The following is a 24,902-nucleotide window of genomic DNA, read 5'->3' on the forward strand; positions in this document are numbered from 1 at the left end:
AAATCTTCAATTTACTTATTTAAAAGTAGAATCTTAAATCATTCAAATATCGGCGCGAACAAAAGGTAAATCGAACAAAAGGTCAATGAAACAAGGCATGCGTTCGACACAGTTTTGAATCTTTGCATCTTCTTGCAAGTCTAAATGCATTTACTGTCTGCTATGCCTTTACTGTGTTTTGTACCTCTTCTATGATGTAAATATATCAAGGATGGGGATAAATATAGGGAACGAAAAGCTAGCCAATAGTGCAATAATTAGTTTGCACAATCTTTTAGCAATCATAGATAGGCTCGAAAACAGGGTGAACACGTGTCGAAACATGATTGGATACTTTAAAAAAAATAAAAAATGGTCAACCAATTTCTGTCAAATCAGTGAATCCTCTGATTTTATTTTTATTATTTTTTTTTTAACCTGTCTAACTGGCTTTATTCATCTTTTTAGAATGACAGTGCACTACTTTAGGTTTCTTGATGGAATAATACATTTTTGGCACGTAGAACTTTTCAAAATAAATTAAAACAATTTATCAGACCTGAAAAATTTATAGGAAAGATCCATAAAATAGCAGCATTGATTTCTCTATCTGAACTATTTTGGTATGAAGTCACAAGGACTTAGCAAGAAAGTCCTGGGCATGTTTGGTATGCTAAGCACTACTGCACATATAATATTCTATTTCTTCTTCCTCTTTTTTTTTCCCCCGACATATTTCTCAGTTTTGTAGATTAATATAGGTTGATTGAGTGAAAACAATTAAATGAAGGAGCATAATAATATGACTTTTGTTCATGAAGATGATAATCCTCCAGTAAACCCCACTGTTTGAATTTGCGAAGAATTCTCAGAGGAGATATTATGTGTATATGGACCACCTGGTTTATGTGTCTATAAGCATGCTATCAATCAACAAAATAGTCTATAAACTCCTCTTAGAATTTAGATGTCTGCCTTAGCTTGTCTATTTCACTACTAAAATTTCGATACCTCATTACAATTTCGAGGTATCATTGTTTTAGTGAAATATATCTTCTTCAAAACTAATGGTGAAAGTTGGGGGGGGGGGTGCGTTTCCTTTGCTGTGTTTTCCAGTCGTTTTCTGTTTTTAGTTTTCGAAAATATCCAAAACGTGTTTGGTCACTCGTTTCTGAAAATGTATTTTTGAAAACAAAGAAAAATTTATAACTGAAAATGTAAAATGGATTTTTTTTTTTTGTTTTTGTTTTGGGTGTTTTTAGTTAAAAAAACCCAAAATGCAGAAACGCTCAAAACACGCTGTTTTCGATTTTTTTTTTGGATGCTAAGCAGTACTTTTAAGTTAGTAAATTTACCAAGTTTAAAATATATATTATCTGATAATATATTAGTTTAAAATTATTATGTTTTAATAAATAATCAAATTAATTGAATAAATGTCAGAAAACAATTTCTTAACTTTTATTATTTTATTTTTGTAACAAAAAAAAAAATAGTAAATTCACCAAGTTTAAAATATATATTATTTGGTAATGTATTAGCTTAAAATTATTATATTGTACTAAATAATCAAATTAGTTGAATAAATGTCGTAAAACAATTTCTTAACATTTATTATTTATTATTTTATTTTTGTAGTAAGAAAAAATAGTAAATTCACCAAATTTAAAATAAATACTATCTGGTAATGTATTAACTTAAAATTATTATGTTTTACTAAATAATCAAATTAATTGACTAAATGTCATAAAATAATTTCTAAAAATTCTAAACCAAACGCATTTTCTAGTTTTCTGTTTTGAGAAACCGTTTTTCAAAATGACAAACCAAACACGTTTTCTATAATTCGAAAATAGTCCCTCAAAACAAAAATCGTTTTCTATTTTCAAAAATGGAAACAGAAAATAGAAACACAAACCAGCTGCACCCTAAATTTCCCTTAGTTATTTTTTTTATGTATAAACTATGTTATTATTCTTCGTTATTACATCAGGAGCACTCGAGAAATTAATTATGTAAAATCGAGCGTTTAAATTTTAAACGGCTATATATTTAAAGTTAGTTTATTGGGCAAATAATTATAAATACATATTTAAAATTAATGACAATTAGTAGCTCATACACATGTGGCTTGTTTGGTAAGGTACACTATCTCTACAGAGAATCAAGGTCGTCAAACACGTAGCACAAATAAAAATCTCCCTACTTTGTAAATAGGTGTACCAGGAAACAATAGGATATTGACATACACGCTACATAGGACACATATTACAAATCATCGTTTGGCCATATGTAACACATTGCACAGACTATCATATACTAGCTTATTGTATAGTGAATCCCTAGCAGTCGAGATATCATTTTGTCATTAATCCAATATACTTTAAAACCGCTGGAGAACGAGGTGAATAAATCCCCGTTTATATACTGTATTTTGAATATACTTATCATGGGAGAACATTACATAAATATATTTATGAATAATCCAATATCGAAGACGAAAAAGTTTACATTAGTAACCACTTCTGATAAGCAAATACCAAAACAATTTTATATTAATCAGAAAAGAAGATTTTTTTTAAGATTAATTCAAACAAATAATAATTGACTATTCTCTCTTTTCTTACGTTTCTCACGTTAAAGATTCATAAATGGAAAGAAGAACAATGGCAAAATGTGTTAAATGTACCATAGTTGGATTAGCACGAGTAACACAGGCAATAAACAAAAATATAACACATTGAGAATTTACGCTTATGCTCACAAAGTAAACTTTTTTCGTCGAAAATGATACAAAATTGTACATACGGAGAAGTGTATGTAAAGATTCTAACGGAGTTTGGAGGCATGTCAAAATGTGGGTCCTATCTAAATTGCATGGCTGACTCGTTGAAACTGGCCATGAAGAAGGATCCATTATAAGACACCCCTCCTCCACCCAAAGGATTACTGAACGTTTCACCACAAATCCTCTATACAGGGCCCTCACAACCATTGCTGTACAGCACTCAACAATAAATTCATAATCTGCAGTGTACTCTCAGTTGAAGTCAGCCATTCCATTTAATTCACTCTTTTCAATTCTTGCTTTAGGCCATTCTTGATCTGTTCTTCTTTCTGTGTATATATACAGAATAACAGATTTGATTTTCTGCTAATTCTGCAGTACAGTTCGTTTCAGAGAGAGAGAGAGAGAGAGAGAGAATGGGCCATGGCCACCACACTTGTTGCAACAAACAAAAAGTGAAGAGAGGGCTATGGTCACCTGAGGAAGATGAGAAACTCGTAAGGCACATTTCTGCCAATGGCCATGGCTGTTGGAGTGTAGTTCCTAGACTTGCAGGTATTATTTTTAGAACCATATTTTCCACACACACGTACACACAGCAGAGATGTATGTGAGTGCAAAAACAGGGCTTGCTCCCTAGCTTGGCCAAACATTTTTTTAATATATATATATTTTTTAAAATGGGGATAGAAGGATCTCACCCCTCTCCAAGAAGAGGCCAGTACATAGTCCCATTGACCATAGAAGGTTTCTCTTGGCAATGTATATACATATTTACATCCGTTTTGTACTTATTCTGGTTCAGGGTTGCAGAGATGTGGCAAGAGTTGCAGGCTGAGATGGATAAATTACTTGAGGCCCGATCTAAAAAGAGGGAGTTTTTCTGCACAAGAAGCTGCACTGATAATTGATCTACACAATATTCTAGGGAATAAGTTAGTCTCATAATCGCAAAAAAGTAAAAATATAAAATAATAAAAGAATAATAAAAGTTACAGTTCAATGCAAATTGATATTTTTTTTTTTTGATTTTGCAGGTGGGCTCAGATAGCCAAGCATCTTCCAGGAAGAACAGACAATGAAGTCAAAAACTTTTGGAATTCAAACATCAAGAAGAAACTCATGTCAAGGAATCTTTCTAATATGGCTCCAGTTTCTGATCTGCCCGCAATTTCAAATATGACAAATTCTAGGAGCAATTTTCACGGTTTGTACTCAATGAATTCTAACTCTAATCTGATTCCAACTGCCCAAATGGATCAGGTCTACATCCCAGCAGCAGCCCCAAATAATCCACTGCCACAAGGGTTTGATCAGGTGAATTTTAATACCAACTTACACCCTTCTTTTCCCATGTCATCACTGGATTCATCTGCATATGATCTTCTGCCGATGCCGCTGTGGATATCATCGGAATACCAGAAACCTCAACTGATTGATCATCATCAGCAACAATTTATTAAACAGGAAGATACTTCCATGTACATCACTGGCGGCGCTGCGGCTTCAGAGTTTATCAACCCACCGCCATTAATGGGGACTTATGAGGATACATCAGTAAACAATGGGCTGCCAAAACTCTGTGAAATAATCAATGGGAATCAGTATGGAATGAGTTCTTCATCTACTTCACAAGATTTTGAACCAGTTTCTGGTGCAGGTTTTTCAGGATTCCCTTCTGACCTTTATGCACCTGAGATGCAGGTGCCATTAGTTATATACTCTCAATACGGTGGGATGATTTGAGAGGTTTATGAATTCTTTGAAAATGAAGGAGGTGTCTCAAGAAGAAGTCATTGCAATTTATTCTAATAATCTTTACTATATAGATTGAATAATTTTGTCTGGTTGATCACTTGACATGAATTTTTATTTTATTTTATTTTGGTTTTAAAGGTCCTTCATAGATTTTGATAAAATTTCATGGAATATGTAATTGAAAAATGGATAGTTATTTATGTAAATTATGATATCTATAAGAGTGTCCATGATGTACACGTAGAATTTCATAATTGGAGGGTTGAAAAAACCGCAATGATGTTATGCAACTTTTACATTATGGATACCATAATATACATGTAGTATAACCCTAATTGAACCAAACAAAGAATAATGTATAATATGTTCGAGTATCAATCTTATTAAAATTGGATCGGGCTTGCAAATTCTAATAGAGAACAGCAATTCCTCTTGTACAAAGGAATTACTGTCAGAACTGCACCAAATGTTGTTGTACCTCTTGTTTTAAAAAACTAGTAAAATATCATTGACTAGCTGTAGAGCCGACCCAGACAATTTGGAGGCCCTAAGCGAGTTGACAATCTCGAGGCCTCATATTTTGTTTTTCTACACGTATAACAATATTTAAGTAAAAAAATATCTATATTTAAATGAAAACTTTGTACAATCTAAAAGATAGAATTGCTAAATAAAATATCACTTACAATCTGAGAGATTAGGCCAGCATCATATTTAGTCTTCTCATGTTTTGAGATTCAAATTAGTAATCAAACAACTCAAATCAAAATTTTCCAACATTTTCTTTTTCAATAGAAATCATAGCTAATCCATTCAACCTCTCTTGTGACATGGTTGATCGAAAATAAGATTTAATCAATTTTAACTTTGAAAAACTTCTTTCCGCGGACACAACAGAGACTGAGATAGTTAATAATATCTTGTAAGCGACCCAAGCATTTGCAAAACAACAATTCATTCTCTTTATGTAATCTAACACATCAACTGCTCCATTAATTTCTGTAGCTATTGCTTCCCTTAAAACCTTCAGCTCAGAAAATAATTACATTCCATAGATATCAGATACTGTGTTATGCTTCAAATAATTTTCAAGATTAATGCAACGACACTTCAATGTAGCATCATCAATGGATTTAAGCTTTTTCAAATCAAATAAAAATCCAAAAATATCATCATATTCTTGAAATTGTTCAAATATATTTTGAAGCGATAATAGAGCTTGATCTACTACATATAAGAAATAATTGACCCTGAAAGATTCTTCAACTATTTTTGTCATCTCTTCGCAGGAAATCTCATCAAACTGCTTCTTTCTACGTATAAATCTTTTTTTACGAAATATCAGTTCAATGTCTAATTTACTTGCAATCTCTTTAGTATCAATCATGGACGATTCAAACTCAATTTCTCTATAGCTTTTGAAAAATGAAATGAGCCATTTTAAACGGTCTATATCAACGTCAATATGGATGTCCTCTGTTTGCAAATGTTTGCTTACTCTAATAACATTATTCAACACTTCATACCAAATAACCATCCTAAGTAAGAATTCAAAATTCTCTATTTCATATGTTGCCAAACACTCCGCCTCACTTTTTTGTCTTAGGATCATCAACTCTTGCCAATTCAAGTAGAGCATTTCTTATTTGTGGAGCTTGAAATCTTATTGCTCTAATACTTTCAACATGACTTTCCCAACGTGTTTGAGACAAAGGCTTAAGAGTAAGGCCATTTACATTATCTTTAAAAATTTTCCATCTTTTAGTAGATGATAAAAATAGAGTGTATATACATTGCACCACTCCAAAAAAAGATTTAGCTTTTGTACAACAAGTAGTCATATCACAAAGTACAAGATTGAGACTACGACACCCACAAGGAGTGTAAAATGCTCTAGGATTTACTTGTAGTAGTCTATTCTGTACCCTTTTATGTTTTCCTCTCATGTTAGCACCATTATCATATCATTGACCCCTTATATTATCGATATCAAGCTTTAGATTATTCAATGCATTCACTAATTCTTCAAAAAGTCCCTTTCCAGATGTATCATACACCAATAAAAATCCTAAAAAAAATTCTTCTACCTTCACTGGACTTGCTGAAATATCAACACACTTCAATACTATAGACATTTATTCTTCGTGACTCAAATCTGGAGTGCAATCAAGTATCACAGAAAAGTACTTGGATTCTTTGAGTTTCTTGATGTTTATTTTTTTGATGTCACCCGTTAGTATAAGTACCAACTCATTTTGAAATTTGTGTCCAAGTTAATGATAATGAGTTTCTTTATTTTGAATTCGATGAATATGCTTTTGCACTACAGGATCAAACTCAGCAATAATTTGAATTAAGCTTAAGAAGATATCATTATTTTCTTGATATATCTTCTCATTATCTCCACGAAACGCCAAATTATTTTCTACAAGAGTTCTAAACACGGATATTATTCTCAATAATTCTCGTCTCCAATGTTCTCTATCCTTATTGATTTGTTCTTGCACACTTTTATCAATTGTTTATTTCTTTTGAAATCTTATTTCCATTTCGATCCATCTACTCATGTTAGTGATATGGTCATAACTCACTTCATGTGTTCTTAGTTTTTCACCAATATTTTTCCAATCATTCGCACCATCATGTGCTAATTGAGTTTGAACTCCATCATTCTTGAATAGCTTACAACAAAAACAAAATATTTTATCCAGACTTTTTGAATATATCAACCATTTTCTATCATGATTCTCTCCATTGGGTAATCGTCGAGTATAATGAACAGAGGAGAAGTGTCGATTAGCTACATCTTTTGGCAAAATTACATCATTATCTCTTATTGGACCTTTCATTACGATTAAATCTCTTAAATTCTTATTCATATTTTCTCAATTCGATGGATCACTAATATCAATGGAGAATGGTTCACTAATCTTTTCATTGATGTTTCTTTCATCCATAACATCATCCTCGATAGATATCTCTTCATTCACCAAAAGATGATGTTTTTCAATTGTATTATCACCAATATCATTCTTATTAAACTCTTTCTCGAGAACTACATCGCCATTATGTTTTTGTTTACTACCACTTAAAAATTTATCAAGGGCTCCCTCTTGAGATTTATTCAATTATTCAACCTTCTTATGTCGTTTTCTTTTAGAATATCCAGATTCAAATTTTCTAGTGGACTTAATTAAAGCAAATAACGGTAGAACCTGATTTAGAGTTTGAATTTAAAATATGCCGAATTCTCAAATATGCCAAGTGTAGGAGTTCGACAATCAACCTGCAAGAATCAATTAAAAACACCTTTTTAGGTTCTAATTAAAAAAATCTTGTTTTGAGAGATATTTTCCGAAGTGGAAAATGATACAAATATCCCCAACAATATTTACTTAGAATATTCCGAATGGTGAATGGGATTTACTAATAACACAAAATTATATAGTAATTTTGATTAAGATACTTTACTATCGAACAATAATATGGCAGAGCTAGGGGCAAAAATTGGATAAATTTATTCACCAAACATGAATAATAAGCGAACCATCAATCATCAGAAAATGCCTTACAATTCAAGGACGACGAAGAACCAAGGAATAGTTGAGTCCCTTTATGGTCAGATTCTATAAAACAAAATTTCCCCCGAACTCATTTTAATCGAACAATTTCCGAACAAGAAATAACCAAATAAATTTATTTTGCAAAATCTATTCTCGAAATATCTACCTCAAAACAGCCCTGAAATTATACCATTGAAACTTAAAATTAGTTAAAAACTAGGATTCCAACTTCCAAACTAGAAACAAAGACAAGAACGAAGTGAAGAAAATTAGAATTAACTTGGAAAATTGTAACAATCATTAGTCAATCAATCATTCCTATATAAAGTTCTACAACAAAATTTGGGAATTAATTAAATTTAAAACGCTGATAGAATCATAGAACTAATTATTAAGAGTAAAAAAAAAAAAAAACTATTTTTCATTCCTTTTCCACGGTTTCACCAATCACCATTGAGACTTTGAACAAACTTGAAACTACCACCATAGCCCATAGGATTAATAATCAGAAATTCAGATATAAGAGCTGGACATCCATTTTACTTACCAAAATAAAGGACCTGACAAAATATAAAAAAGGATTAGAGGAAGTCGAAAATGTCGAATTGAAAAGATAAAGCCAGCTAGGGCGGTTCGTTGTGTATGTTATAGACTCCAAGTCGCCAAAGAAAATTAATTCCATTGGTCCAAAACTCCAAGACCAAAGGCCCCAAACTATTTTTCTTATTTTGGGAATTAGAACTAATATGAATTTTAAGGCCTTGGGCCCAAACCAAAATTTGAAGGTCCTAGGCGGTGGCCTAGGTGGCTTGGCTCAAGGGCTAGCCCTGACTAGTTGATTAAGCAATAAACTGATAAGGAGGCCATGGTTTACTGGTTTGACTTGTTAAATTATCAACTGAAAAAGGGGGAAAAAAACTAATGAATTATAGACAAGCGTACAACATAAAAGATTGATTAGCTTATCACCGTTTAACCCAATCATCAAAGTCCTTTTATAAGTTTTTATGACACGATCTGCCCCGATTCACCTTAATGGACCCGACATATGATGTGCGTTGATAGTAGATACCAGTTAAGTGTCAAATCCACCGTCAAGACAACTTTAACCTGCTTCAACCATAACATAAAATCCTTTGCTTTTTATTTTAAATAAACAACTGTAAAGTTTAATGAATATAAAAAATCTGATATCCATGAAGATCTATGAAGTACCTTCGTTACTCAATACTATAAGCTGAAATCTTTACTGAATAAACTGAATTCTATACTCCGTAATCTGATAAACTGTAGTAATACTGAAAAATCACACCAAAAGGTACCCAAAATAACCTTATTTATGTATCGATTAGTATCAATATATATGACAAAACTATTAAATTCTGTAATTTTGAAACTATGAGATTCTTTAATTCTAAAATTATGGTCCTCTGTGCTCATAGATGCCCAAAGGCTATAATATGGTCATACACTACGAAAACACATTCACAATGCAGGATGGATAAAATTACCATCTAGTTATACATTGTAAAAATATATTAACATTAGTGCAGAGCAGGTGAAATAGCCATATGCGGTCATACACTGTGAAAACAAATTCACGCAAGTGCAGACTAGGATAAAATCACCTAAATACTTTATGGTGGTTTTAAAAATTACTTTAGATATGATGAAATATTTAATACTAATATAATGAGCCAATGAGATGGTTTAAATGAATTGAATTTAACTTTTGAAATAATTGCTTATTTAAAAAAAAATTAACTTTATTTTGAAAATCATGCTTTCTAAATCAATCATCCGAAATAACTAACTTTCGCAGCTTATATGATTTACTATAAGAAATATAATAAATAATTATTTCATATAAGCTCGAGGACAAATATATTTTAAATAAGTGCTTATTTTTGAAAAGTAGATATCCACTTACTCAATACAGGTTATAGGCTAGGATGACCGATATGCTTTTCCAATCTCTTATTCACCACCTAAAAATCGATGTAAAATAACTAATTTAACCACTATCATACTAAATAACACTGAATATTAATAATCGAATACTAAAACTTAATTTCTTGGAACTGAAATAATTTCTTCAATCTCCCATAATCACTTAAAGCTAATTCCATTTTCTAGTCCCTTTACTAATAGCTATTTTGTCAAAATAACCTTAACTCCAAGAATGAAAATAATTATCCCATCTTCCATCTAGTGAAAACTTATAATCACATTTGCACAAATTTAGTTTACATCTCGTTCCATGAAATCATTCTTTCAAGTTAGTACTTCATCAGCAGTATCATTTCTAAATTATGAACTTAATATGAATTTTACACCAACAAATCAAAACCCTAAAAATTAAGTATAAATTATACTATATCTCTGAGAGAAATTAGACAAATTGAAGAATGAAATTTGAATAGCCAAATCTAATGTTTTTCCTTCTTTTCCTCTTCTTTCTTTCTCTCCTTTTTTCTTATTTTCTTTCTTTTTTCTTCATTTCTTTTTCGATATTCGGTCTCTCTGAACCGTTTCTTCAGCTTTTTGTGTGTAAGTAAATGAAAAATGGGTTTAAAATGGCCAAGTCAGTGGAGCTTTTGCAAAGGAATTCCCCTATCTTCCATTTGATATAAAATCTAGTCCTTTAACTTCCAGTAATAGATACGTACATCCCCAACTTTAAATTGTATCCAACTTAAACCCCCATATATTGTAAATTATAAAATAAACCCCAATAAAATAATTTGGTCAATTCAAGTCTTTATTAGACTTTGATTTTTACGAGCCAACTTTTGATTTTTGACTAAATGAAATGGGTTATAACATTTTATCTCTCTCATCCCAACATCAACTCTTGAATCATCAAACTTTTTAATGTATAACCATATCACATGGTAGTGAAATCTACATCTCAAAATATTATTTCGGTGTAGACGAATTGGTGTTATTTATAAGGTGGATAAACAAATTAATAATAACAAAGTTTAGATTAACAAATATGGATTTAAAATTACTTTAGATTGATGATGTTGAAATAGTCATATATCGTTATTATGAATTTCATAGCATATATTTTCAATTTTTAACTATGAGTTCGATCTCTATTGAAACTACTTTTAACTCTTAACCTTTTAACTTTTTTGGGTTGATGTCCTAGGTTTCAAAACATTGGTTAACATACACTATTAGGTTCAACATTATTTCCTAATGTTGGGTATTGTACCCTTCAAATTGAAACCGATGACAAAAATAAAGGGAAACAACCATAAAGTAGTAAAATCAACACAAGAAATTGTTCACCCAGTTCGGCTAAGTTTAATTTGGGGGCTCAAAGGAAAACCCATCACTATTACAAAAAGCCTTTATGAGAGAGTGTACAATCAAAGATTAAACCAAATCAAAAAAATAGATTTGGTCATCGATCTAAAGAAATCTCGCAAATAACCAACCGAAGCCAACCTTGACTATTAGAATCCTTGAAACGACCTGTGCAAATTTATGAGCAAGTAATCAGACCTAAAATACTGCACACAAGGTCCTACCACTAGTAATGACACAATAGGATTAACAAACGAAGACCAATATTATAGATCGAAGAAGAAGATGAATACAGACACTCAAAAGAGAGAAACCCCTAGAACCAAGAGAGACATAATGAATAATGGAATGAACTAAAACTCGTAGCCCTTCAACCTCCAAATGGTCGAGTGTTTACTCTTAGCCATTGGATCCAACCAACGATCCTGATCATCTCCAAAAAGCACAATCCTAGTGGAACAAATCTAGCCAGTGAGAAGAAGCCAACTGTCCATCTACCCAAATAGTTAAGGAGAAAACCCCACCTATTTTTTTCTTTTTACTTAAAAGGGTTATGTTTTGAGAAACACGATTTCACAATCTTCACTTTGGTTCTGAAAACTCTACACCCTATCTATTTGCTATAATGCATGTGATAGAACATAACCCTACATCATTGTCCAAGGTACCTATAAAAGATTAATCTGTATCAATATAAAGAAGTGATAAACAAGATCTAAATTTACAAGTAGAAAGAGATTTTGTGCCCATATCAACTAGGTTAACATCAGCATGAATTTTCTTACGAACAATTTCACCAAAATATAGGTTCTCTTATATGAAATGCTACTTTACCTCAATGTGTTGGGACCTTTCATGATAAACTGGATTCTTACATAGAAGTAAAGCACTTTTGTTTTCTGTAAGAATAATAGGGGTTTATTGCAAAAAAAATTCAATCAACTTAAAATTCCTTTTACTCGGTTAAATTCTTTTTACAAATTCTTTAATTGCCACATATTCAGCTTTAGTGCTGGATAAATTGACAATAGGTTGAAATTGCGACTTCCAGGTGATACAATTATTCCCAAGTGTGAAGAAATAAAGAGTAAATTTTTTATAGTCCTTAACATTAGCAAACTCAGAGTCTACATAGCCTTTAAGGTCAAATTTTCAAATCTTTTCTCAAATACTAATCCATTACTCAAAATTCCAGCCACACAATAGGCACTTTAAAACAACTCAATGAGGCTTCCCATGGTTAGACATAATTCTGCTTAAGAAGCTAATTGAATAGGTCAAATCAGGCCTAGCAATGATCATAGAAAACATGGATGATCTTATAGCATTTGCATAAGTTATGTCTTTCATTTCTCTTAATCTAGTATGTTTTTGGTGGCTGAGCATGAGAAAGATTTATGTGGGTAGCAAGAGGCATATTAACAAATTTTGCCTCTTTCATGCAAAACTTAGATAGAACGTGAAACAGTTAATAAATTTTCTTCCATGTTTCTTTTAGTAATCATTCTCAGTATTTTCTTTGCATTCCCTAAATCTTTTATATCAAATTTAGATTTTAGCAGGTTTTTAAGTCTTATTATCTCAGTTTTGCTAGAATTGGAAAGAAGCACATCATCTAAATGTAGTAGCGGATACACTTCACATCCTACCTTAGCATTATAGTAATACAAACAGTGATCATATTCACTTCTCTTAAAGACCAATTTTCAACACGTGTCAAACTTGATAGACCATTATTTTGGACTTTGTTTTAATCCATGCATTGATTTTTGCAATTTGCAGACCCAATCATGCTTTCTCTTTACCCCAAAACCTTAAGGTTAACACATATAAATGTCTTCTTGTAACTCATCATGTAAGAATACAGTCTTGACATCTAATTGTTTAAGTTCTCAATTCAATTGAATAACTAGAGCAATAATCATTCTTATTGTCTTATACTTAATTACAGGAGAAAAGATTTCATTATAATCAGTTCCTTTCTTTTGAGCGAAGCTTTCGGCTACAAGTCTGACTTTTATCTCATGGAACCAGATGGTGTATTACACTCTTTTAACTTGAAAATCCATTTGCATTGCACAATCTTTTAATTATTAGGTTTGTTTACTAGTTTCCAAGTTTCATTTTACAAGTAATGATCTCATTTCTTCTTTCATTGCTATCTTCCAATTTTCGTGTTTAGAAGCATTCACAGCCTCTTCAAAGGAAAAAGGTTCTGAATACTCAACAGTTTCACCAGTGATGAAGGCAAAGTTTGTCACGTTATTAGTTTCATATCTTGGGTTAGGTTTGATTGCCTTCTCTTCCTATCTCTGACAAGGTGATAACTCACTGTACTTGTCTTTGTGTACTTTCACCCTCTAGGATACCCAAGCATAACACATTTAATTGCCCTATGATCTAATTTTCCCTAAGTTTGGTGTGCATATGCAGTATAGCCAAAGACTCTTATGTGGGGACAGGTTCAGGCGCTTTCCAATCCCTCCTGTGGAGTTTTAAATTCTACAGAGTTGCATGGAGATCTATTTATAAGATATACAGCTGTACAAACAACTCCAGCTAGAAAACTTTAGCTAATCCAGAATTGATTAGCATATATATGACTTTATTCATTAGAGTTCTAATCATTCTTTCAGTGGCCCTATTTTATTGAGGTGTATGTTTAATAGTTATGTGTCGGACAATTCCCTTTTGTTTGCAAAAATTATCAAACTCAGTATTACAAAGTTCCAAGCCATTATCGGTTCTTAGATTTTTTCAACTTCTTGTCAAGTTGATTTCAACCATTTTTAACCAAATTCTGAATTTTTGAAATATCTCATGTTTAGACTTTAATGGATAAGTCCACACCTTTCTAGAGTAGTCATCAACTATAGAAAGGAAGTACTTATTCCCACCAAAGGTAGGATGACTCTCCAGTCCCTATAAATCTTAGTGGACTTAATCTAGGGGCCTAGAAGTGGTATGTGACCTAACTTCAAAGGTCACTCTATGTGACTTACCCAACACACAAGTTTTAAAAAATTCAAGGGGCTCTATTACATCTTTCCCAAGTAGTTTTGATTACTTAGATACTTTAAACTCTTATTTCCAATGTGACTCATTCTATTATGCCACAATTTAGATTTGTTTTTGGTTATGGTTAAAGAATTAATGTCTTGAAGAATAATAGTTTCTCCCATTAGGTAGTACAATTTATGCTAGGCCCTTATCCTTTTTTTTTTTTTTAAGTTCATTAGGATTCTTATTGGTTGGACTTTAAGGAAAGAATATTATTGAGATTTTGAGACGAAAGAATTCTTTTTCTATTAAAATATCTAATATTTTGAAAAAATTCCACCGATTCCCCAACCAAGGTGATAGACGCCGATGTGATCACCAGCCAAAGGGAAAAAGAGGGACTCCTTCGTAGCTTAATCCATTTCTTTTAGTTCCCTTTATAACCACCAATGATTCCTTCATCACCTTTAAAATGTTACTATCAGATTTGAAAGAATGTTCCTCATCCTCAATAATTTCTAATGAAACGAGATCTCTCTTCAAATTTGGGACATGCCTAACATTTCTAATGTGCTTGACAATGCCATCAAACATCTTGATGGCAATGTCATCAATTTCAAGAACATTTTGAGAGTTAATATCACCATATACACTTTCTTGGTTCAATTTTATTTTATTTTATTTTTATTATTTTTTTGTAGTTGTAAAACCAAAACTTATTAGGACACATGTGAAAAGTACATCCTGAATCCAAGATCAAGTCCTTATCAACTTCTTCATTAGATACAATCATAACAGGTAGGTTGTCCAATTCAGAACCTACAACAGAGTAATTTAATTCACACCGTCTTGTTCCTCAATTTTTTCTTCTACGCAAAGCAATTTCTTTTAAAGTGTCCTATTTTCCAACATTGGTAGCACTTTTTAATACTTTTATCTCTTGATTTAGATTTGGCTTTAGATTTAGATTTGAACTTCTTATTTTAAAAAATATTTTCCCTTCTATCATTTCTTCTCTTTAAAAACGTACTCTCATTTCTTGAACTTGTTTTTTTTAAATTCATTTTTTACCTCCAGTTCCCGAGATCTTAAAGCATTAGTAACAATAGTTTGTGTTAGAGCATCTGTTGAGTATTTTATTGCATTCTTGATATCCTTAAAGAATCAAGCAATGAATTAAGCAAAATCACAGTCACGTCTTCGTCATCAAATTTCTTCTTATTATGAGCAAGGCTCTTAAGTAGGATGTTGTAGTCACTCAAATTAGCTTCTAGTTTTTTCCTAGTAACCATTTTAAAACTGAACATATTCTCTAAGAGTTAGATTTTGTTAGGCAATGTCTTAGTAAAAAACAAGGCATCTAGTGCAGTCCACAAAGCTCTTGGTTTTTTGGCATCTTCAACTTGTCTTACTATATTATCGAATAAATACAAGATAATTGAACTATATGCAATTTCATTCATATCTAGAATTTCATCTGGCTCATCTTTCAATTTAGCAGAAAAAGTTTCAGGATCATCTAGGGTTTTAGCAACCTCTGTTGGACCAATATAACCCTCATTTTCTACTTGCAGATGGAGTAATCCCCCGTTTCATTGAGTTGATATAATTCAACCTTCGAATCCATTGCAGGTTTTGTAAAAAGGTGGCTATTACTCATGGGCATAAGTGATTTTTAATTCAAGATCACTTAAGTTGCAGAAAGGGTTTTGGAAAAATTTTGTAAGTGGTAACAACAGATATCAATTTCAGTGTAACCAGGACAAGATCACACAATCATGTTGAGATGCTGAAATTGTAAAACATGCTTCAATATAACTAGTATTGTTTTAAATACAGAGTTCAAGTAAAATACGTCAAATATTTACTAACACCACACTCAAAAAAATAGAAGCAGAAAACGTGCTTTACAGATACCACTCAGAGAGTTAAAGAAAGATCCCACCTAATATTATTGTCAAACGATATTATAGAGCCTCAAGGATAATTTCAGAAACTTCCAACCTTAGTTGCCAAGGACGCTGGCCGATCTGCACATATCACACAAAATACCTCAAGAAACGAGATGAAATAATTTCAGATGCAAGAAATCTTACCCAAGAAACCTTACCCACAGCCATTTATGGTTCTGATATCAGATTTGTTGGGTATTTTACCCTCAAATTTGAAATCGATGACAAAAATAAAGGCAAACAACTATAAAGTAATAAAATCAAGAAAGAGGGTACAATAAGAGATTAAACCAAATCAAAAAACAAGATTAGGTCATCGATCAATACATCTCGCAAATAATCAATCCTAGCCAACCTTGACTACTAAGAAATCAAGCCCAAAACACTGCACACAAGGTTCTACAATTGGTAATAACACAATAGGATTACCAAAGGAAGATCAATAAATCAAAGAAGAAGATCAATACAGACACTCAAAAGAGAGAGAGAACCCTAGAACTAAGAGAGAAAGATAGAATAATGGAATTAACCAAAACTCATAACCCTTCAACCTCCAAATGGTTGAGTGGTTAACTCAACCATTGGATCAAACCAACGGTCCAAATCATCTCCAAAGAAGCATAATCCAGCTAGTAAAAGAAGCCAACTGTCCATCAACGCAAATGGTTAAGGTGAAAATCGATTTTTTTCACTTAAGGAGTTGTGTTTTTAGAAACATGATTTCACACTTAAAAAACACACTCAATTTTCCAATATACCAACAGTTTCTTATGATATTTGCGCTTCTTTTTTCAACAGGATTTCCAAGGCGGCATAAATCCATACCAGCTTAGATAATCATTGGCGCCTTTGGCGTGCAAATAAAGTCAAGGCCTTTCTATCTTCTGCCCTTCTCGATGGAGATGATGAGGTCAGCGATACATAGGCAATACTCATTTTGCACACTTTTTGTTATCGTATAGTAAATAAAAGCTATAGACAGCACTTTTTGCCTTCCATTTTCTACGATTTGGGTAACCTTAATGAATTATGTGAGCTTGCCTTATATCTCGAAACAATTCTAAAAGGGGTTCTAAATATTACTTTTCCTCCTATAAATGGGTCAGAGAAAGAGAGAGAGAGAGAGAGAGAGATCGATCACAGTCATTTTATTTGCTAAAATTATAATGACGAGAAGTTTCTTCTGCTTTCTTGTTTTCTTCTACAAATATCGAGTTCGGTTTGCTTGTTGATTTAGTCCTTTTAATGTTGTTCTCTATTTTTTCATTTGCAATTTTCACAGACTAATTAATTTATGATGCTGACATAAGATTTTCATATCAGCGTAATCGATTATTTAATGAACTTAACGAATAAACTTCTTTTCCTCATAAAGTTCAAGCTGTCAAGCCTTATATGATTGGAAATCTTTACGAGTCTACTTTCACACACAGAAAAAAATGTTTCGTCATTCCAAGTTTTTTACAACGAGATATGGGCTTTTCGTGAAGCTGCAAAAATCTGTCTACACAAACTATAAACCAGGAAATGCTTGCAAGTTTTATGTTTTCTCACACCAACTCTTCAACTCATTCTCAACGTTCTCAATATCTTTCAAGTTGTTCAATAACATTTTCTTGGTCTTAGAGTGTTTAGGTCATTTTATTTTCCATGTTTAGCTTGGACATTGTGGTCAAAGTAGTTTTAATATTCGTCTCACCTATAGTTAGAGGGTTTTCTAGCCTATAAATGTTTTTTCCATCGCAGTAAAATTCAAACTTAAATTTTAATTTAATATATCTTGAGCCTGGAGAATGTTCCTCACTCTTATCCCTCAGGTTGTGTTACCCTTTTTGGGAATTGATTTAAACATGCACAGCGGAATTTAACAAATTTCAATTCCCATTCAGGATTCAGCTTTGTATTTAGATAAAAACTGTGATGAGAAATATACCTTTTGTGTGATTTGCAAACTCTTTCGCGTTATTCCTTTCCAGCAGCTTGAATCTGCCTCCCACAGCTGTCCAATTGTGCAGCCTCCAATGAAATCCACACAGAGAGAAAACAACAACTGCTAGGTTTTCTTTCTTGTGCTAGCAAGAACAATGAATAACTTAATGGACCTCAAACCCTAGCTGTATATATATATAAACCCAAACGGACCCGGCCCGGTCCGGTTCAATATTTAATTAATCCAATTAATCAAACCCGGTCCGTGAATTAATTAATCCAATTAATTAATTCGGAATTATAAATAAGAAATTCAATTAATTAATTTATCCAACGATTGTTAAATTAATCAATTAACAATTTGCAGTCTTCAAATTCTCTTTTGTGTGCGACCTATTAGGTTCCCGACCACGATGCCTAACGTCGTGAAATATTATTTTGATCTAATCAAAATCGATAAATTAATACACCCTTTTAATTTATCGTCAATTCACATTCGCCGTCCCTGATTGACATCTAGCAATGTGTCAGGGCAATACATGTGACGGGAAATGTCACGTGGTATGACAAAACCAAAATCGTTCGTTTATCATGGAACTATTATCCCTTCGTCAATACGATCCGATCAATTACGAGATATGGAATTGTGTCAATCTCGATCATCGATCATATCTTTCATTCCACTATTAAATCAATATAAATCGAAAACTCCTTTTCGACTTATGAGTACACCTTGGCCAAGGATTTCATCATCGACTTAATTGAATGAAACGCAGATCATCTCCTACTATCTAAGAGTGACGAATCCTTTATTGATCAATCACAACCTTCATACGATTCTTGACGTACCCGAACGATGTCGTATTAGCGGCCCCTTTCAGAGCAACATCCAACACCGCCAAAGTATGACTGTCCTCATATAGGGTACTATGACGACCTCAAGTCAAAGGATCAATCCCACTACCGAACGTTAGAGATTAGCCACTGACACTCAGATAGTTATCCATGTGGAATTTCTTAGCGGGTCTCCAATGTTTTGTTCTACAACAAAACATCCATATGTTCATTTAAGTGTCACCACACTTTAGCTCGTGAGATCAGCTACTTACTTCATAAGTAAGAAATGCTACACGTGATGGTCTAACTGTATTAACGATATCCGTATCTCGTTATTACTTACGACCATGATTTATTCAAGATCCAATTATATGTAATTTGTATCTCACAATCACAACTCCTTGTGATTAACAGATTACCTAAAAATTGGGTCTTCGGATTCTATTATTTAATATCATTTATTACAAAATTAATTTAAATAAATAATAAATCTCGCCAAAATCAAATGCATTAAATATATTAAAAGCGTTTACAACCTAAATCGATTGGATCTAGGGCATAACACTTACAAACTCCCACTTGCACTAGATCCAATCGCTCACGTATCTAATACCATAAGCATCCACATGACGATCATGTTTCTGTTGTGACAACGGCTTTGTCAGTGGATCTGCAATATTATCATCTGTGGGAACTCGCTCTATCTTTACGTCATTCCTTTGTATAATCTCCCTGATGAGATGATATCGCCTTAGCACATGTTTGGATCGTTGATGAGACCTCGGTTCCTTCGCTTGCGCGATGGCTCCATTGTTATCACAATACAAAGGTATGGGATCAACAATGCTAGGAACGACTCCAAGTTCATTAATGAACTTCTTGATCCATACAACTTCCTTTGCTGCTTCAGAAGCAGCTATGTACTCGGCTTCTGTTGTTGAATCAGCGGTTGTTTCCTGTTTGGAACTTTTCCAACTAACCGCTCCATTGTTGAGAGTAAACATATATCCTGACTGGGACTTGCTATCATCTTTATCAGTTTGAAAGCTAGCATCAGTATACCCCTGAACTTTCAGTTCATTTCCTCCATAGATCAAGAACACATCTTTAGTCCTTCTTAAGTACTTAAGAATGTTCTTAACCGCTATCCAATGTTTCTCACCAGGATTTGCTTGAAACCTGCTCGTAACACTTAGAGCATATGAAACATCTGGTCTCGTACATAGCATCGCATACATGATAGATCCTATCGCCGAAGCATAAGGAATCTTGTCCATGCGACTTCTTTCATCCTGTGTTTTAGGACACATATCTCTTGAAAGGTAAATCCCATGTGACATGGGGCATAATCCTCTTTTGGACTCTTCCATATTAAATCTTCTCAAGATTTTATCTATGTACGAAGATTGGGATAAGCCTAGCAATCTTTTAGATCTATCTCTATAGATCTTGATTCCCAAGATATACGCTGCTTCTCCCATATCTTTCATGGAGAAATTCTTTGACAACCATAATTTTGTCGATTGGAGCATTGGGATGTCGTTTCCCATTAATAATATGTCATCGACATATAATATCAGGAACACGACTGCGCTCCCACTTGTTTTCTTATAAACACACGGTTCATCTTCATTTCTGATAAAATCAAACCTTTTGATTGTTTCATCAAAACGAAGATTCCAACTCCTAGAGGCTTGCTTTAATCCATAAATGGATCGATTTAGCTTGCATACTTTGTTGGCTCCTTTGGATTCAAAACCTTCAGGCTGTGTCATGTACACCTCCTCTTGCAGGTTTCCATTAAGGAAAGCAGTTTTGACATCCATTTGCCATATCTCATAATCATGGTATGCAGCTATTGCAAGCAAAATTCGAATGGACTTCAGCATGGCTACAGGCGAAAAAGTTTCATCAAAGTCAATACCTTGTCTTTGTGTGTAACCCTTCGCTACTAGCCTTGCTTTGTATGTGTGGACGTTTCCATCCACATCGACCTTTTTCTTGTAAACCCATTTACAACCTATCGGTTTTATCCCACCTGGAAGGTCGACCAAGGTCCAAACCTTGTTCTCATACATTGAGTCCATTTCGGATTCCATGGCATCTTTCCATCTCTTCGAATCAACACTTGACTTTGCTTCTGCGTAATTTGTAGGTTCATCATCCTCGATTAATAACACTTGATTAGTAATCGTGAATTCGTACCTTCTGGGAGGTCGAATGATCCTTTTTGATTTACGCTGAGTTGGAGGGTCCTCAGGGTTCTCTATATCCTGATCAAGAGTCTGTCCATTAACAGGTGTAGGGTCAAACTCAAGTTCATCTAATTGGTCAACAGTGTCTGTGGATTCTTGAACTTCCTCAAGTTCTAGTTTGCTCCCACTACCCTCTCCTAGAATAAACTCTTTCTCTAGGAATATGGCATGCCTTGAGATGAACACTTTCTTCTCAATGGGATTATAGAATTGATATCCAATTGTTTCCTTTGGATATCCCACAAACACACATTTGTCAGATTTAGCTTCAAGCTTATCTGACTCATTTCGCTTTACATAAGTGTCACAGCCCCAAACTTTCATATGAGATAAGTTTGGCCTTTTTCCTCTCCATAGCTCGTATGGAGTTTTGTCGATCGATTTAGATGGGACACAATTTAGTGTGTAGCACGCAATAATTAGTGCATGACCCCAAAATGATTTTGGGATGTTTGCATGGCTCATCATAGATCGCACCATGTCTAACAAAGTGCGATTCCTCCGTTCAGATACACCATTATGTTGCGGTGTATATGGCGGAGTCCACTGCGGGAGAATCCCATTCTCTTTAAGATAATCTAAAAATTCTCCCTTTAAATATTCTCCACCTCGATCTGATCTTAGCGTGAGTATATTTTTACTAGTTTGTTTCTCTACTTCAAGTTTGAATTCCTTGAACTTTTCAAGTGCTTCATGTTTGAATTTCATCAGATACACATAACCATATCTAGAATGATCATCAGTGAATGTGATGAAGTAAGAGAAACCACCTCTGGCAGTTATTGACATGGGTCCACATACATCAGTATGTATTAGTCCCAGCAGTTCTGTGGTTCTTTCCCCTTTTCCAGTAAAAGGGAACTTGGTCATTTTGCCTAACAGGCACGACTCGCATCTGTCAAATGATTCAAAATCAATTGACCCTAAGTATCCATCTTTATGTAACTTGGAAATGCGTTTGTCGTTAATATGACCTAATCTGCAATGCCAAAGGTATGTATTATTTAGATTATCACTTTTATGCCTTTTATTTTCTACATTCATAATAGACGACTCAGTATCAAGAATATAAATTCCATTCTGCAACACACCACAACCATAAAAGATCTCATCTTTATAAAACGAACAACGATTGTTCTTAACATTAATTGAAAAACCACTCATGTCTAAACACGAAATAGAAATAATGTTTTTAGTAATGGCGGGAACAAAATAGCAATTCTCTAATTCTAATACTAAGCCTGAAGGCAGTGGTAAGAAGTATGTCCCTACAGCTAATGCAGCAACTCTTGCTCCATTTTTCACGCGCAGGTCAACTTCTCTTTTCTGCAGTGCTCTACTTTTCTTTAGTCCCTGCATATTTATACAAATATGAGATCCAAATTCGGTATCTAATACCCAAGAAGCTAATGAAGTAGACATATTAACCTCGATAACAAAAGTACCTAAAGTAGAAGCTTCAGAAGACTTCTTTCCCTTCAAGCTTGCGAGGTAAGCCTTGCAGTTTCTCTTCCAATGACCTTTCACTCCACAGTGATAACATGGGTCATCAGATTTGGTATTGTCCTTGCCTGCTTTGACTGCTTTGTTATTGCCCTTAGCCTTTTTGGATGTTTTCTTAAAACTTCCTTTAACTTTCCTCTTAGTTCCCTTTGAGGAATGAATAGCTAAGACATGCCCAGTGCTAGCCTTGACATTGGGCTCCACAGTTTTAAGCATATTAAGCAACTCAGGGAGCGTGCATTCGATCTTATTCATGTTAAAATTCATGATGAATTGTGAATAACTATCTGGCAGAGACTGCAGAACCAAGTCAATACTTAGTTCATGATCCATGATAAAACCCAATGAACTGAGTTTTTCAATAAAACCAATCATCTTCAGCACGTGAGCACTGACTGATGATCCTTATGCCATTTTGCACCGGTACAGCTGTTTAGAGGTCTCATACCTCTCCACACGAGATTGTTCATCATACAATTCCTTGAGATGAAAAATCATAGTGTAAGCATCCATACCCTCATGTTGCTTCTGCAACTCAAGAGACATAGCTGCAGGCATCACACATGCTGCAGTGTTATCGTCATCACTGTGTTTATTGTAAGCAGCCACTTCTTCCTGAGTGGAATTTTCAGCAGACACCACTGGAAAGGACTGCTCAAGGACATATCCAATTTTCTCATGCTTGAGAACGATTCTCAAATTGCGGTGCCAATCGAGAAAATTTGGTCCGGTCAGTTTGTTGGCATCCAGTATGCCTCTCAAATTCATATGATTACTCATGATTCAAAAAAACTGTAAATGACGAAAAAAAATAGAATTAATATGTATTATAATGCATGTGCATAAATTCAATATGGACTTTAATTAAACATGCTCCCACTGTCCAAAATAAATTCATGACCCTCATACATAAATTATTTGAATCCACACTTGATTCACAGTGGGCTGGGATCCCATTCGTTGTATCGGGATCTTGAGTGTACTCAACAAATCCTAATAAAACATTTGGGTAGATTTTATTATCAATTGTATCTCCATACAACTCCCAGAGCATTAAGCCGACAACTTCTTTGTCTTCACACATCTTATGTGTTAGCTTAACATGCCTCTAAAACTTATCTCCTTGAGTGTACTCAACAAAAGATAAATTTTAGTTAAGTTAAACCCATCATTCAGAAATATTAAATATTTCATAGTGTCAAACATATCCCTAATAGACCAGCTTTGAGTGTACTCAACAAGCTAAGGTCGATTTAGGATTTTCGTTTTTCACTATAATGATGGAAGGCTAATAATACTAACTTAATAATTTTTAACGAGGGATTTAATGTGCAATGGTCTCATCAAGCAACTACATATACATACATATATTTAAACATACATCTACTATGTGAATAAATACATATATATATATATATATAAATAACAATAGTATGGATGATTATGGACTTGTTCTATCTAGTTTTCCCGAGCCAAAAGGAAAACTAGTTGGTCAATTCCTAAGGGGTACAGTATTGGACCAATACCAATACACCATCTTCATGGTGTCCACCTCTTCTTGCGCCTCCAATTAGCCCAACTTGCAACATGTATCCTATACTAGTTGGCACGCAAGCCTAAAAGAAAACGGACTCGCAGGCCCACAATAATAATAATAACATTGGCACGCAGGCATAAAAGAAAACGGACTCGCAGGCCCACAATAATAATAATAACAACGGACTCGCAGGCCCAATTATTTAATAAGGAGCTCGCAGGCCCACAACAATAATAAGTAAATCAACCATTCAACACAACCATATGGTCGAGTCCATAATCATCCATAAACATTCATCACATAAATGTTTCCTATGTATAATATCTAATATTATATGCAATGTCTCATAAATCTAGCAATTATAGTCGTCAAAATTAAATCAAAATTTTAGGATCGAGAAATTTGCATAGGGAAGTGGTGCTAATTCAAAACAAAATTTAATTAATTTAATATTAGAGTCCAACTCTAATAAAATTGAATTAA

The 24,902-nt window shown here is 33.5% G+C and overlaps 1 protein-coding gene across 4 annotated transcripts; it reads left to right on the top strand.

The window, feature by feature from the left end:
* The first annotated feature begins 2,920 nt into the window (after window positions 1-2,920).
* On the top strand, window positions 2,921-4,649 carry LOC111366508 (transcription factor MYB26-like). Of its 4 annotated transcripts, none has more exons than XM_022987250.1 (4): window positions 2,921-3,322; window positions 3,573-3,702; window positions 3,805-4,084; window positions 4,235-4,649. In XM_022987250.1, the coding sequence occupies exons 1-4, from the start codon at window positions 3,184-3,186 to the stop codon at window positions 4,511-4,513; spliced, it is 828 nt and encodes a 275-aa protein (XP_022843018.1). In that variant the 5' UTR covers window positions 2,921-3,183; the 3' UTR covers window positions 4,514-4,649. The 4 variants fall into 4 exon arrangements, with proteins under 4 accessions (XP_022843018.1, XP_022843016.1, XP_022843017.1 ...); XM_022987248.1 differs by having other exon boundaries at window positions 2,921-3,028; window positions 3,146-3,322; window positions 3,805-4,649; XM_022987249.1 differs by having other exon boundaries at window positions 2,921-3,028; window positions 3,151-3,322; window positions 3,805-4,649.
* Window positions 4,650-24,902: the final 20,253 nt, after the last annotated feature.

This window comes from Olea europaea, chromosome 18 (genome assembly GCF_002742605.1).
Source record: "Olea europaea var. sylvestris chromosome 18, O_europaea_v1, whole genome shotgun sequence".
Taxonomy (NCBI): Eukaryota; Viridiplantae; Streptophyta; class Magnoliopsida; order Lamiales; family Oleaceae; genus Olea; species Olea europaea.